This window comes from Callionymus lyra, chromosome 17 (genome assembly GCF_982586985.1).
Source record: "Callionymus lyra chromosome 17, fCalLyr1.hap1.1, whole genome shotgun sequence".
NCBI lineage: Eukaryota > Metazoa > Chordata > Actinopteri > Syngnathiformes > Callionymidae > Callionymus > Callionymus lyra.
In genome coordinates, this window is record NC_141834.1 from 18,093,237 (window position 1) to 18,110,719 (window position 17,483).

The 17,483-nt window shown below is 34.2% G+C and overlaps 1 protein-coding gene across 1 annotated transcript in view; it reads right to left on the reverse strand.

The window, feature by feature from the left end:
• LOC148062833 (transmembrane protein 65-like) overlaps positions 1–17,483 on the reverse strand; it is a 47,045-nt gene that overhangs the window by 2,886 nt on the left and 26,676 nt on the right. Inside the window, exon 6 of the mRNA XM_087779031.1 lies at positions 12,765–12,807. Coding sequence (XP_087635157.1) covers positions 12,765–12,807 — 43 coding nt within the window. The remainder of the gene's footprint in view (positions 1–12,764; positions 12,808–17,483) is intronic.

The following is a 17,483-nucleotide window of genomic DNA, read 5'->3' on the forward strand; positions in this document are numbered from 1 at the left end:
GTTCTTTGATGTTCGTGGAGAACCAGAGAGTTTCTGCAAAGATTGTTCAGAGTCGGATCGACTCGAGGACGAAGACGGAAAAAAGTTACAAAAAGCCTGAAGTTGCTTTTAAGTCAGATTCTATTGAGATGGTTTTATTTATTTAAAATAAATTAAAATGGGTTTTCTTCAATTAAAAAAAAAGATTTTTCTAACATAAAGACATTTTTTCCAATTTTTTGAAGACACATTTTTCGATGATTACGTTTTTTTGTTTTTGTTTCATTAAATAACCTTTTTTTTAATTGATAATATTCTTTAAACAAGGGAACCTTTTTTATTATTGAAGTATAATTTATTATTTTTGTTAATACTACTTTGTTTTTGATTGAAGCAACTACTTTTTGATTAAAAATATTTTTGGTTTAAATCAACTTTTTATTGAAGGTACTTTTTTGGGATTAATAATCTTTCTTTAACTAACTACTAACTACTTTTTATTATTATTATTATTATTATTTTTATTATTATTTATGCTATTTATTAATTGAAAACGTTTTTGTTCATTAACTTTTTTTGAATTGAATTGTAATTTTTGGACTTGAATTTAGTATTTTATTGAAGCAAATTTATTTTAAATGGAAGTAACTTTTATTTCATCTAAAAGAAAATGTGATTAAATAAACGTTTTTATTAAATTAACTTTTTATATATTGAAGCAACTTTTTTTTTTATTGTAACGGCTTTAGTTTGAAGTAAATTCTATTTATTTTTAAAAACACTTTTCAATTAAATAAACGTTTTGAATCAACTTTTTTGATTGAAAATGTTTTTTTGTTTGAATCATTTACAAGCTTTATAAGATTCGATGGCTCTGGTCTCAACGGTGAGTCGACAATAACTCTGGAGCTCAGCTGTCAATCATGAGGGAGGATAAAGTGATGATTAAATGAAGAGAAAAATGCTTCAGGTGAACGAGGTCTTGGTTCCGTCTGCGGCGCTAATGGATCCTCGGTTCACTGAACACACAAATAAAGCAGCGTCTGGATCCGACGACTGAAGAATAGAATGAATGTGTTCAGTCCAGAGGAAGATATGAGACGTGAACGACTCGCTCTGAGTTTCTCAGCGTCGACTCTTTGACTTCAAATCATCAAGTGAGAGAGAATTATTATTAATGTCTTGTGTTGCTGATGATCAACATTTGTGACAGTTGACGGAGAAACTTGCTGTTACTACTACTTCTACTTCTACTAATAATACTACTACTACTTTTACTACTAATAATTCTACTACTACTTTTACTACTAATAATTCTACTACTACTTTTACTACTAATAATTCTACTACTACTTTTACTACTAATAATTCTACTACTACTTTTACTACTACTTCTAGTTCTAATACTACTACTACTTTTACTTCTACTAATAATTCTATTACTACTTCTACTTCAATTCTACTAATAATTCTACTTCTACTTTTACTAGTAATTGTACTTCTACTACTAATTTTACTACTACTTATACTTCTGCTACTAATTCTACTACTACGTCTACAACTACTTCTGTTTCTACTACTAATTCTACTACGACTTCTACCACTAATTCTACTACTACTTCAATGTCTACTAATAATTCTACTACTACTTTTACTACTTCTAATTCTACTACTACTTTTACTACTACTTCTAGTTCTAATACTACTACTACTTCTACTTCTAATTCTACTACTACTTTTACTACTACTTCTAGTTCTCATACTACTACTACTTCTACTTCTACTAATAATTCTATTACTACTTCTACTTCAATTCTACTAATAATTCTACTTCTACTTTTACTAGTAATTGTACTTCTACTACTAATTTTACTACTACTTATACTTCTGCTACTAATTCTACTACTACGTCTACAACTACTTCTGTTTCTACTACTAATTCTACTACGACTTCTACCACTAATTCTACTACTACTTCAATGTCTACTAATAATTCTACTACTACTTTTACTACTTCTAATTCTACTACTACTTTTACTACTACTTCTAGTTCTAATACTACTACTACTTCTACTTCTAATTCTACTACTACTTTTACTACTACTTCTAGTTCTCATACTACTACTACTTCTACTTCTACTAATAATTCTATTACTACTTCTACTTCAATTCTACTAATAATTATACTTCTACTTTTACTACTAATTGTACTTTTACTACTAATTTTACTACTACTTATACTTCTGCTACTAATTCTACTACTACGTCTACAACTACTTCTGTTTCTACTACTAATTATACTACGACTTCTACCACTAATTCTACTACTACTTCAATGTCTACTAATAATTCTACTACTAATTCTACTACTACTTATACTTCTAATTCTACTTCTACTACTACTTCTACTACTACTTCTACCACTAATTCTACTACTACTTCAATGTCTACTAATAATTCTACTACTAATTCTACTACTACTTATACTTCTAATTCTACTTCTACTACTAATTCTACTACGACTTCTACCACTAATTATACTACTACTTCAATGTCTACTAATAATTCTACTACTAATTCTACTACTACTTATACTTCTAATTCTTCTTCTACCAATAATTCTACTTCTACTACTAATTCTACTACTAATTCTGCTACCAATTCTACTACTAATTCTACTACTACTTCTACGTCTACTACTAATTCATTCCTTTCGTAAAATGTTGCCTTATGTATTTAAAAATAAACTTTAAATTATAATTCACACTTTTTATTCCGTTGGTACCAAAAGTTTGAACTTGGCTTCAGCAACTCTAAGTCCATGGTTCTCAATGTGAAACCAAAAGAGATTGTGAACTGTGTAGGTGGGAGTAGAATAAGTAAACACACTTGTGTTTAAGATAAAATAAGAAACAGCTGATTATATTTCATCTTTTTTTCACACAGATGTTTATGCTAGCTTTAGCATCCAATAATAAAACCACAACAATTCACTTAATACTTATATTCACTCTTATAGGACCTTTGTGACTTTGAAGTTTGACACCACGAGTCAAAGAATTAAAGTTAAAGCTTCGTTAGATACAAATATCAGCATCGATACAATAGTTTTACATAAGAGTTTTAAACTACGACAGTTTTGTTCTGCAGGAACATTAAAGAACGTTTTATCTTCACCGTGAAGTCTGAGGTGAAACAGAGTCTTTTATCTCGGAGCTGCTTTTATGGTGCGAAGGAGAATGACTCGTGAAATAGATCAGTGTGGAGTCCTGAGGGTGAACCCAGTGTTGTGAGTCCATCATGATGCACACACACAACTGATGTGAACGCACACACACAACTGATGTGAACGCAGACACACAACTGATGTGAACGCAGACACACAACTGATGTGAACGCACACACACAACTGATGTGAACGCAGACACACAAATGATGTGAACGCAGACACACAACTGATGTGAATTTAGACACACAACTGATGTGAATTTAGACACACAACTGATGTGAATTTAGACACACAAATGATGTGAATTTAGACACACAACTGATGTGAACGCAGACACACAACTGATGTGAACGCAGACACACAACTGACGTGAACGCAGACACACAACTGATGTGAATTTAGACACACAACTGATGTGAATTTAGACACACAACTGATGTGAATTTAGACACACAACTGATGTGAATTTAGACACACAACTGATGTGAATTTAGACACACAAATGATGTGAATTTAGACACACAAATGATGTGAATTTAGACACACAAATGAAGTGAACGCAGACACACAAATGATGTGAATGCAGACACACAACTGATGTGAATGCAGACACACAACTGATGTGAATGCAGACACACAAATGATGTGAATTTAGACACACAAATGAAGTGAACGCAGACACACAACTGATGTGAACGCAGACACACAACTGATGCGAACGCAGACACACAACTGATGTGAACGCAGACACACAAATGATGTGAACGCGGACACACAACTGATGTGAACGCAGACACACAACTGATGTGAACGCAGACACACAACTGATGTGAACGCAGACACACAACTGATGTGAACGCAGACACACAACTGATGTGAACGCAGACACACAAATGACGTGAATGCAGACACACAACTGATGTGAACGCAGACACACAACTGATGTGAACGCAGACACACAACTGATGTGAACGCAGACACACAAATGATGTGAACGCAGACACACAACTGATGTGAACGCAGACACACAAATGATGTGAATTTACACCGCAAATGAAGTGAACGCAGACACACAAATGATGTGAATGCAGACACACAACTGATGTGAATGCAGACACACAAATGATGTGAATTTAGACACACAAATGATGTGAATTTAGACACACAAATTAAGTGAATGCAGACACACAAATGATGTGAACGCAGACACACAAATGAAGTGAACGCAGACACACAAATGATGTGAATGCAGACACACAACTGATGTGAATGCAGACACACAACTGATGTGAATGCAGACACACAAATGATGTGAACGCAGACACACAACTGATGTGAACGCAGACACACAATTAATGTGAACGCAGACACACAACTGATGTGAACGCAGACACACAAATGATGTGAACGCAGACACACAACTGATGTGAATGAAGACACACAACTGATGTGAAAGCAGACACACAACTGATGTGAACGCAGACACACAACTGATGTGAACGCAGACACACAACTGATGTGAACGCAGACACACAAATGACGTGAACGCAGACACACAAATGATGTGAACGCACACACAAATGACGTGAACGCAGACACACAAATGACGTGAACGCAGACACACAACTGATGTGAACGCAGACACACAAATGATGTGAACGCACACACAAATGACGTGAACGCAGACACACAACTGATGTGAACGCACACACACAAATGACGTGAACGCAGACACACAAATGACGTGAACGCAGACACACAACTGATGTGAACGCAGACACACAAATGATGTGAACGCACACACACAAATGATGTGAATTTAGACACACAAATGAAGTGAACGCAGACACACAACTGATGTGAACGCAGACACACAACTGATGCGAACGCAGACACACAACTGATGTGAACGCAGACACACAAATGATGTGAACGCAGACACACAACTGATGTGAACGCAGACACACAACTGATGTGAACGCAGACACACAACTGATGTGAACGCAGACACACAACTGATGTGAACGCAGACACACAACTGATGTGAACGCAGACACACAAATGACGTGAATGCAGACACACAACTGATGTGAACGCAGACACACAACTGATGTGAACGCAGACACACAACTGATGTGAACGCAGACACACAAATGATGTGAACGCAGACACACAACTGATGTGAACGCAGACACACAAATGATGTGAATTTACACCGCAAATGAAGTGAACGCAGACACACAAATGATGTGAATGCAGACACACAACTGATGTGAATGCAGACACACAAATGATGTGAATTTAGACACACAAATGATGTGAATTTAGACACACAAATTAAGTGAATGCAGACACACAAATGATGTGAACGCAGACACACAAATGAAGTGAACGCAGACACACAAATGATGTGAATGCAGACACACAACTGATGTGAATGCAGACACACAACTGATGTGAATGCAGACACACAAATGATGTGAACGCAGACACACAACTGATGTGAACGCAGACACACAATTAATGTGAACGCAGACACACAACTGATGTGAACGCAGACACACAAATGATGTGAACGCAGACACACAACTGATGTGAATGAAGACACACAACTGATGTGAAAGCAGACACACAACTGATGTGAACGCAGACACACAACTGATGTGAACGCAGACACACAACTGATGTGAACGCAGACACACAAATGACGTGAACGCAGACACACAAATGATGTGAACGCACACACAAATGACGTGAACGCAGACACACAAATGATGTGAACGCAGACACACAACTGATGTGAATGAAGACACACAACTGATGTGAAAGCAGACACACAACTGATGTGAACGCAGACACACAACTGATGTGAACGCAGACACACAACTGATGTGAACGCAGACACACAAATGACGTGAACGCAGACACACAAATGATGTGAACGCACACACAAATGACGTGAACGCAGACACACAAATGATGTGAACGCAGACACACAACTGATGTGAACGCAGACACACAAATGATGTGAACGCACACACAAATGACGTGAACGCAGACACACAACTGATGTGAACGCACACACACAAATGACGTGAACGCAGACACACAAATGACGTGAACGCAGACACACAACTGATGTGAACGCAGACACACAAATGATGTGAACGCACACACAAATGACGTGAACGCAGACACACAAATGATGTGAACGCACACACAAATGACGTGAACGCAGACACACAACTGATGTGAACGCAGACACACAACTGATGTGAACGCAGACACACAACTGATGTGAACGCAGACACACAACTGATGTGAACGCAGACACACAACTGATGTGAACGCAGACACACAAATGACGTGAATGCAGACACACAACTGATGTGAACGCAGACACACAACTGATGTGAACGCAGACACACAACTGATGTGAACGCAGACACACAAATGATGTGAACGCAGACACACAACTGATGTGAACGCAGACACACAAATGATGTGAATTTACACCGCAAATGAAGTGAACGCAGACACACAAATGATGTGAATGCAGACACACAACTGATGTGAATGCAGACACACAAATGATGTGAATTTAGACACACAAATGATGTGAATTTAGACACACAAATTAAGTGAATGCAGACACACAAATGATGTGAACGCAGACACACAAATGAAGTGAACGCAGACACACAAATGATGTGAATGCAGACACACAACTGATGTGAATGCAGACACACAACTGATGTGAATGCAGACACACAAATGATGTGAACGCAGACACACAACTGATGTGAACGCAGACACACAATTAATGTGAACGCAGACACACAACTGATGTGAACGCAGACACACAAATGATGTGAACGCAGACACACAACTGATGTGAATGAAGACACACAACTGATGTGAAAGCAGACACACAACTGATGTGAACGCAGACACACAACTGATGTGAACGCAGACACACAACTGATGTGAACGCAGACACACAAATGACGTGAACGCAGACACACAAATGATGTGAACGCACACACAAATGACGTGAACGCAGACACACAAATGATGTGAACGCAGACACACAACTGATGTGAATGAAGACACACAACTGATGTGAAAGCAGACACACAACTGATGTGAACGCAGACACACAACTGATGTGAACGCAGACACACAACTGATGTGAACGCAGACACACAAATGACGTGAACGCAGACACACAAATGATGTGAACGCACACACAAATGACGTGAACGCAGACACACAAATGATGTGAACGCAGACACACAACTGATGTGAACGCAGACACACAAATGATGTGAACGCACACACAAATGACGTGAACGCAGACACACAACTGATGTGAACGCACACACACAAATGACGTGAACGCAGACACACAAATGACGTGAACGCAGACACACAACTGATGTGAACGCAGACACACAAATGATGTGAACGCACACACAAATGACGTGAACGCAGACACACAAATGATGTGAACGCACACACAAATGACGTGAACGCAGACACACAACTGATGTGAACGCAGACACACAAATGACGTGAACGCAGACACACAAATGACGTGAACGCAGACACACAAATGACGTGAACGCAGACACACAAATGACGTGAACGCAGACACACAAATGACGTGAACGCAGACACACAACTGATGTGAACGCAGACACACAAATGACGTGAACGCAGACACACAAATGATGTGAACGCACACACACAAATGACGTGAACGCAGACACACAAATGACGTGAACGCAGACACACAAATGATGTGAACGCACACACACAAATGACGTGAACGCAGACACACAAATTATGTGAACGCAGACACACAAATTATGTGAACGCAGACACACAAATTATGTGAACGCACACACACAAATGACGTGAACGCACACACACAAATGACGTGAACGCAGACACACAAATGACGTGAACGCAGACACACAAATGACGTGAACGCAGACACACAAATGACGTGAACGCACACACACAAATGACGTGAGCGCAGACACACAAATGACGTGAACGCAGACACACAAATGACGTGAACGCAGACACACAAATGACGTGAACGCAGACACACAAATGACGTGAACGCACACACACAAATGACGTGAACGCAGACACACAAATGACGTGAACGCAGACACACAAATGACGTGAACGCAGACACACAAATGACGTGAACGCAGACACACAAATGACTTGAACTCAGACACACAATTTTACTTTTTATCTCATAATTATTTACTTTTATTTTGTTAATTTATGGAGGATTTGTTTTTCCTTCTATACGTCCTGAGTTTTCCTGTTTGAAAATAAAACAAATAAAATGTCGCTCTGACCTCGAGAGGCTACGAGCTGTCGGCCATTTTGTGCTAACTCAGCTAGCTTAGCATAACGCAACTGTTACAGTTTCAGGAGGAAGTAAGTAAGTTAATAAGTTAGTAAGTAAATAAGTAAGTAAGTAAATAAGTTAGTAAGTAAATAAATAAGTAAGTAAGTAAATAAGTTAGTAAGTAAATAAGTTAGTAAGTAAATAAGTTGGTAAGTAAGTAAGTAAATAATTAAATAAGTTAGTAAGTAAATAAGTTAGTAAGTAAATAATTTAGTAAGTAAGTAAGTAAATAAGTTAGTAAGTAAATAAGTAAGTAAGTAAATAAGTAAGTAAGTAAATAAGTAAGTAAGTAAATAAGTTAGTAAGTAAATAAATAAGTAAGTAAGTAAATAAGTTAGTAAGTAAATAAGTTGGTAAGTAAGTAAGTAAATAAGTAAATAAGTTAGTAAGTAAATAAGTTAGTAAGTAAATAATTTAGTAAGTAAGTAAGTAAATAAGTTAGTAAGTAAATAAGTAAGTAATTAAATAAGTTAGTAAGTAAATAAGAAAGTAAATAAGTTAGTAAGCGAATAAGTAAGTAAATAAGTTAGTAATTAAATAAGTAAGTAAGTAAATAAGTAAGTAAGTAAATAAGTTAGTAAGTAAATAATTTAGTAAGTAAGTAAATAAGTTAGTAAGTAAATAAGTAATTAATTAAATAAGTTAGTAAGTAAATAAGTAATTAATTAAATAAGTTAGTAAGTAAATAAGTTAGTAAGTAAATAAGTAATTAATTAAATAAGTTAGTAAGTAAATAAGTAAGTAAGTAAATAAGTTAGTAAGTAAATAAGTAAGTAAGTAAATAAATTAGTAAGTAAATAAGTAAGTAAGTAAGTAAGTAAGTAAATAAGTTAGTAAGTAAATAATTTAGTAAGTAAGTAAGTAAATAAGTAATTAAATAAGTTAGTAAGTAAATAAGTTAGTAAGTAAATAAGTTAGTAAGTAAATAAGTAAGTAAGTAAATAAGTTAGTAAGTAAATAAGTTAGTAAGTAAATAAGTAAGTAAGTAAATAAGTTAGTAAGTAAATAAGTTAGTAAGTAAATAAGTAAGTAAGTAAATAAGTTAGTAAGTAAATAAGTTAGTAAGTAAATAAGTAAGTAAGTAAATAAGTTAGTAAGTTAATCATTTAGTAAGTAAATAAGTTAGTAAGTAAATAAGTAAGTAATTAAATAAGTTAGTAAGTAAATAAGTTAGTAAGTAAATAAGTAAGTAATTAAATAAGTTAGTAAGTAAATAAGTTAGTAAGTAAATAAGTAAGTAAATAAGTTAGTAAATAAATAAGTAAGTAAGTAGATAAGTAAATAAGTTAGTAAGTAAATAAGTAAGTAATTAAATAAGTTAGTAAGTAAATAAGTTAGTAAGTAAATAAGTTAGTAAGTAAATAAGTAAATAAGTTAGTAAGTAAATAAGTAAGTAATTAAATAAGTTAGTAAGTAAATAAGTTAGTAAGTAAATAATTAAGTAAATAAGTTAGTAAATAAATAAGTTAGTAAGTAAATAAGTAAATAAGTTAGTAAGTAAATAAGTAAGTAAGTAGATAAGTAAGTAAGTTAATAAGTCAGTAAGTAAATAAGTAAGAAAGTTAATAAGTACGTCTTCATCTCTAGTTGGTCAAGTTAGAGATAGACTTGACTAAAGATGGACTTAAGGAGGATTAAAATAATAAAAATGGATGAAAACAGTGAAGCTCCTGAAAACACAAACAGTTCAAACCTATAACTCTCAGCATTTAAACGTCCAGAGACTCACGACTCTGTGACTGATGGTGACCATTGTTTCTGAGCTGGTTTGGTGAGAAAACAACATAAAGGTGAATCTAAGATGGAGGACGAAGCATCAACAACATTCACTCATGTTGTAAATCAACCACATTATTGGACGAACAGGAACGACTTCTACAATCATTCAACTAATCTATGACCAGAGCGAGAAAATGTTTTAACAAGTTGTTCAACAAACACCAGAAACAAAATGATTTAACCTAAAGTCTTATGTGATTTATTTAACGCAGTATAATTCAATATTTCTACTCTTTAGGTGTTTTTTTATTTTCTTCTCCAGCTGAGGTGTGTTTATATCTTATTAGAGTGATTTATTATTAATTACACAAGTATTTCACTTCTGTTATGACCAAGAGTAAAACAATGTGCATTGAGATTCATATACTACTACTAGTAATTCTACTTCTACCTCTACTAATAATTCTACTACTACTTATACTTTTACTACTAATTCTACCAATACTTATACTACTAATTCTACTTCTATTTTTAATTCTACTACTACTTATACTAATAATTCTACTACTACTAATTCTACCAATACTTATACTACTAATTCTACTTCTATTTTTAATTCTACTACTAATTATAATAATAATTCTACTACTACTTATACATGTATTTTTCCTACTAATTCTACTACTACTTCTACAACTAATTATACTACTACTTATACTTATACTACCAACTCTACTACTACTTATACTTCTAATTATACTAATAATATTATTCATTCTAGTATTAATTCTACTATTACTTTTAATACAATTATACTATTAATTCTACTTTTACTACTAATTCTAGTATTAATTCTACTTGTACTTTTACAACTAATTTTAGTATTAATTATACTACTACTTCTACAACTAATTCTACTACTAGTTATACTACTAATTCTACTAATAGTACTATTCATTATAGTATTAATTCTACTTGGACTTTTACTACTAATTGTACTATTAATTCTACTTTTACTATTTATTCTAGTATTAATTCTACTTATACTTTAACTACTTATTCTACTTAAACTTTTACAAATAATTGTTGTTCCAATTCTACTATTACTTCTACTACAAATTCTACTTCTTTTTCTTTCTCCTCATACTTTGTATTCTTCTTTCTTTTCTTATTTTATTTGTATTCTATGCAACCTTTTTCAGTTTGTTTCAACATTTTCACATCAGTTATTTTCCTTCATGCCATCATTTCAACTCCACATATTTTTACTTGGATACTAATTCAATACTTTGAAGTATTACAGTTTAGAGACTCAGCATTCACACTTCATTTACTCCTGGAGATGCAAATGTTCCTCAGCAGCGAGTCTAAAGATCTGGAGGCTCCTCTGCAGGGAAGAACTAAGAGCCTTCACTCCAGTCGCTCTACATCTATCACACCAGGAGAAAAAATAGAAAACACGTCGCTGTCGACTCAAATTGAGTCTCACCTTGACAAAGAGTCTGCAGAGACTCTGGTTCTAAATGATGATAGAGTAGAAACACACACTCACACACACACACACACACACACGTCTACAGCATGTGTGTGTGAATCTCAAAAAAGGTCACAGCTTCATCATCCATCACTTGGAATCTAAAAAGAGGAAATGATTGATTTAAACTTCCTCAGTTTGCTTTAGAATGAAGAAAATATATGAGCAGGAATCGTAACGTAAATAAAAGCGACCTCTAGTGGCAACTTCGTAATTCAACGTAACTACAGAATGATGCGTAATTAATTAAATATTAAGATTAATTTGTGGTGTTGAACATTTTTTATGGCATATAGTTAGAAACTAAATTATATGTTTAGAATTAGATTAAATGAAAGCATATGGTAGAAATTATTTTTGTTTTAAAATAGTAAATATAATGGCAGTGGATTGAGATTTTTTTTTTTTTTACAATATTTTTGCGGGATAAAATATTTTCCGCTTCTTAACTTTAACTTTAAAGCCCAGATTTATTTTGATATTTTGTTAGAAAATAATTAAAATTAAAAAAAGTTTTATCTTGTTTTTTTAATACTAAAAAATAACACATTTTTACCCCATTTAGAGTTTTCATTCATGCATGAATTAAATTCTACTAAACAACTTCTTTTTTACTAATAAAACATAAGTTAAATAAATAATAAAAGATGCACTTTGTTTATTATTCTTTGTACTTTCTCTACAATATTTGAAAAAAGCACATTTTTCTTCTTTAAATCAATAAATCTTTGTAGAGACGAAATATGCAAACAACAGGATTCGCACCAAAAAAAAAGAGATAAAACGGAATCTGGGAATTTGTTGGCGGTGGAGTGTGTGTGTGTGTGTGTGTGTGTGTGTGTGTGTGTGTGTGTGTGTGTGTGTCTCACCCGAGTCCTGCCAGATCAGACACCAGGTTGCCAAGGGCCGCAGCTGGAAGAGACAGAAACACGGTGACAAGACGATCCGTGAAACGACGGCCAACAAGCACGAGATTGAGCGTGAAAATGACTTTCCAGGCTTTGGGAAATAAAACAGAGACACAATTTCCAAGCAAGCATCAGCGGCTCGTGAGCGATAATATAATCCGTGGAGATGTGACTCGGGCATGAATACAATCATCACCATCGTGGATGATTTCCATTTCTACTCAGAACCACGTTATTGTGCCGTTTGTATCGTCTCTGGACACTTAGGAGACTCTCACTCTCCTCTCAAGATTCATATATTCACAAAATAATGAGTCGCAATTCAACGATACATGTTGTATAATCTTCACAGCATCACACGCCAAAGAACATACACTTCGATTGTTAACACATGAAGCCTTCAAGGAAGTTAAGTGACATTTTTGGTGGACAATTGATGAAATATTTGAGATTTCTGATCAGAAATAAAGACAAAAATCAATACATTTTACAATAAAAAAACAGTGTAACTTCATGCTTGTGCAGTGTTTACTATGGAAGTCAGTGTCGTGGGAATATTGAATGGTTTCATGTAACTTTTTAAATGATACTTTTATTTTTGTTATTGAAATGTTGTTTTCTAAAGAGTACTAGAGCTTTACTTGACCGAACTTTCAGCCAATCATGTCAATATTATACGACCATTTTTTAAGTGAATTTAAAAGACTAACAAATTAAAGAATAATGAATTAATTCAATTTATTTTTTAATTATTGAAATTAGAATATAAAAAAAAACCCATCCTTTTTTAAAGTATTCTATTTTTTCATTCAGTAATTAGAAAAAAATGAAACCAATTGAACATTTTAAAATACAATTAAAAACCAATTATTGAAAATAAAAACCTATTAACTTATAATTATTATGGATGACTGTGACAGATATCATTTAAATATGGGTTTTAAGGGGTTAAATGGATGTGCAGTGGATTAAAAAGGGGTTAAAAAGTGGAGCTGAGCAGTCATTGGTTAAAATCTGAAGGATCTCCTATGTAAAGACAATATTTAATGTCCCACAAAAGTATTTAATATGCGAGATAAAATGAATTTCAATTGTTTTAAACTAAGGAATAATTAATTGGAACGTTAATTACTTTCAGAATTGACTTTTGGAAAACCAAGGGAACAACGTAGAATCATCAGGACACATCCAGGACTTAATCTCGCTTCTTTTCTGCAGTCATTTCAGCGACAAAACGTAGGCCGTGTGAGGATAAACTGCCCCACGAACCAAATATTTCATTCTAATCCACCTCCTCACACGTTTGTAAATGTGCAGCTTCACACGCTCCCCCCGGACTCTCATTACTCTACGCCGAGGCGAGACTTCACAGACCCGCCGTCTAATTAGCGAGCGCGAGACCGACTGTAGTTCGCTGTGAATCCACCGACAGATGGTCTCGGACTAAACTTCGGGATCACGACACGCCACAGGTTTGTTTGGAGTCGACGGTAATTAACGAGAGCCGGAGAAACATTTACACTAATTGAGGAAATGCATCAGGAGGGAGCCGTGTTGTGTTTGGGGAAGAAGCAGGAAACCATTTGTTTCCTTAAAAATGGTCTTTTAGGACATGATGTTAGGTTCTTACTGTTGTCTTGTTTCTCTCCACACCTTCAATGGACTCAGGAGCACTTAGGGTTTGGTATGGAACTTTGGTTCTTTTGTTTCACCGACAGAAATGCTTCAGTCGTGGCCAAACATGCTTCATTTTTCAAAAACTTGTGTGGATTTCTTTCAGGAAAACTGATTAAAAAAGTGAAAAATCAGATTCATTTAATCAGAAAGTGATATTTTACACTGAAAATGATTTGTTTTAGTTTTGGTGATGAGTTTTTTTTTAAGAAAATTGCTCATTCAATGAATAATTCAACTTAATTACTCAATTCTGAAAAATTAAACTTTAGATTTGTACTGTTTTATTTCATTCATCTTCAAAAAAAAAAATTTGTTCAAGAACTGGTACCATAACAATAGTATCAGTACCAGTATCAAAAATTTTAAACTAAAAAACCCCAAAAACCGATCAATACCGAGCCACAATAGCACTCCTACTGGACACTTTTGTCATCGCACCTGCTAAAAATGAACCAGTGATTAACATCAACACAACCTTTGCTACTTTGTTTCCCTAAACATAGACAAGATTCACCTGCACACGCATTGAGAGTGACTCCTGGACAATTTTTTTTAAAGCAAAAGCTTTCCAACGATGTATGAAACAATAAAGATGTTAAAATGCGTTAGAGTTAGAAAATGAATCAGAAAGTATTAGTAAAGCACATACTGTCGCCAACGGGGTCGTTCTTGATAACGCTGTCAAAAACCCGGCATAAAATAAGATAAAAAGAGGACTTCAATGTTTAATTAATTGTGATGAGTAAAGGGAGAAAGACATTTGAGTTAGAAGACGAGTCGGAGAGTGAGAAATGAAGCTACAACTTCAACGATCCATATATTGTGTTGGATTGAGGGAAAATGACATGTACTTGATAAAATGAGTTGGAAAGTGATACTATATTTTAGTTAAATGGCCAGTTTCAAATCTTTCAGCCTCTTAATTGTGCATAAAACCATTGTTAGATTCAGTTCTAGTCCTTCCACACCGGCTCAAAAAAATGATTTATTAAACGACAAATAAACAATTTAAAAAAGGGGCAGGACTTATATTAATTATTATAAATGCGTAAAAATAGTTTAAATCCATTACTGCCATCATTATAGAGTTCTTGTCAAGAATCTGGCGATGCTATACGTATCACGATACAGGGACAGCAGTACAATATATATTGCGATACTGCAACAATATACTTTGAAACCAGCTGCATTTATAATCAGCTGCAAATACTTTTAATTGCAGGAAAAACTGTCAAAGCATAGTAAACACACAATACTGTCAAAGGCATCAGTCACAAAACTACAAGCAAAATCAACGGGTTATTTGTGTCTTAATTGTTTAATTAATAAAGAGCTGTTGATACAGTATCGTGAAAGAATTGGGATTTTTAGGCGTATTGATATGTTTTTACACCCATAGTTATAAAATACAAATTAAAAAAACAGGTAATGTATTTAATTTTAGTAGGAAAAGGTTAAAGAAATGATATATTTCCTGGTTACAATGACTTGGATTACATGTTAGAGTTCCTCTTCTGCACCTGAGGCTCTTGGATCCGACCCAGTTACCTGCCACCAGAGATGGTATCACCTCCTGTCTGAACCCTCAGAGTATTTCTCTGAACCGCTGAAACTGTTGTGATCACATGGTCTCGTAGAATGAAGTGGGTTAGATCCATAAATAGAAAGTATAAAAGGTTGTCACGATCAATCAAAAGAGCTCTGGAGTCCAGGTGAAATGGAGAACCCGGCAGGTGGGATTTAATGGTCCAAGCACTCGGAGGTAATTACAGGCGGAGGTCAGAGGTCACAACTCATTTTTTGTGTGCGAGTCCCGCTCTCCTCCGCCTTCTATTGTTCACGGCTTCTATTCTTATCATCCATCTGTGATACGATTCGTTCGCCGGCGTTTTTCTTTTTGTGTTTTCTATGTGTGATCTTGAGTTTTATCTAAACATTCATGTTTGTTACCTGACTGAGTTTTCTCCCTTCACTCAAGAGCAAGACTCCCAAGATCTACCTCGAGAAAAGTCTCTTGAAAATCTCCCTGAAAAATAAACTTTCATAGTCAGGAACCATAAGTTGTAACTAGTGAAGCACTGAGACAATAGATACTTCTGCCAAGGAGGTCATTTAAGAGAACAGTATACATTTATTCTCTCTCTCTCTCTCTCTATATATATATATATATAATAAATTATTTGATTTGTTATTTAAGTATTTTATTCATTTTTTGATGTGTGCTCTTGATTATTGTATTTGTTTCCCCTGATGCTGCTGTAAACTAATCCAATCTAAATAAACATATCAAATTGTGTATTGTTTTGATTGTTTAAGCGCTTTGTGACCCTGGTCTGGAAAAGCGCTATATAAATATAAATTACTTACTTACTTAATATATATATATATATATATATATATGATACTTTCATGATTCATATTTTGAGTTGTTAATGGGAAAAATATCATGTTAAACTTTACCACCATTAGTGACGTTAAAACTATATCTTGGTTTTGCTAATCTCACAATTTGAAATAACAATATATTAAGATCACAATATGATTAAATCAGAGATAGTAAACTCACTCTCTTTCTCCTATTTATTAATAAAAAAAACTGTAAATATGTACAAAATTCATCTTTAAAAGCTACTTGAGGTGACTGTATCCTCTCGTCCTCAGTCATGGCGGGATCTCGCGGGATTAACTTTAAGCTGCGGAGGACGTAATGACCGCTCGATCTAGTGGCCGGAAGTTTAATTGCAACACAAAAAATGAACAAACGCTGTGAATATTTGCATGTTGATTGTAAAGCAATAAATATTTGATTTTTACACACACTTTATAGAAATATACACCATAAAAAATGATCATGAAATAATAAAATATCATTCGTTTTTTGTTCTTTTTTAAATTGATACAGTGCTGTTGAATATCGAAACAGTAACTAATATAAATATAAATATATATATATATATATATATATATATATATATATATATATATATATATATCGGTTTATCA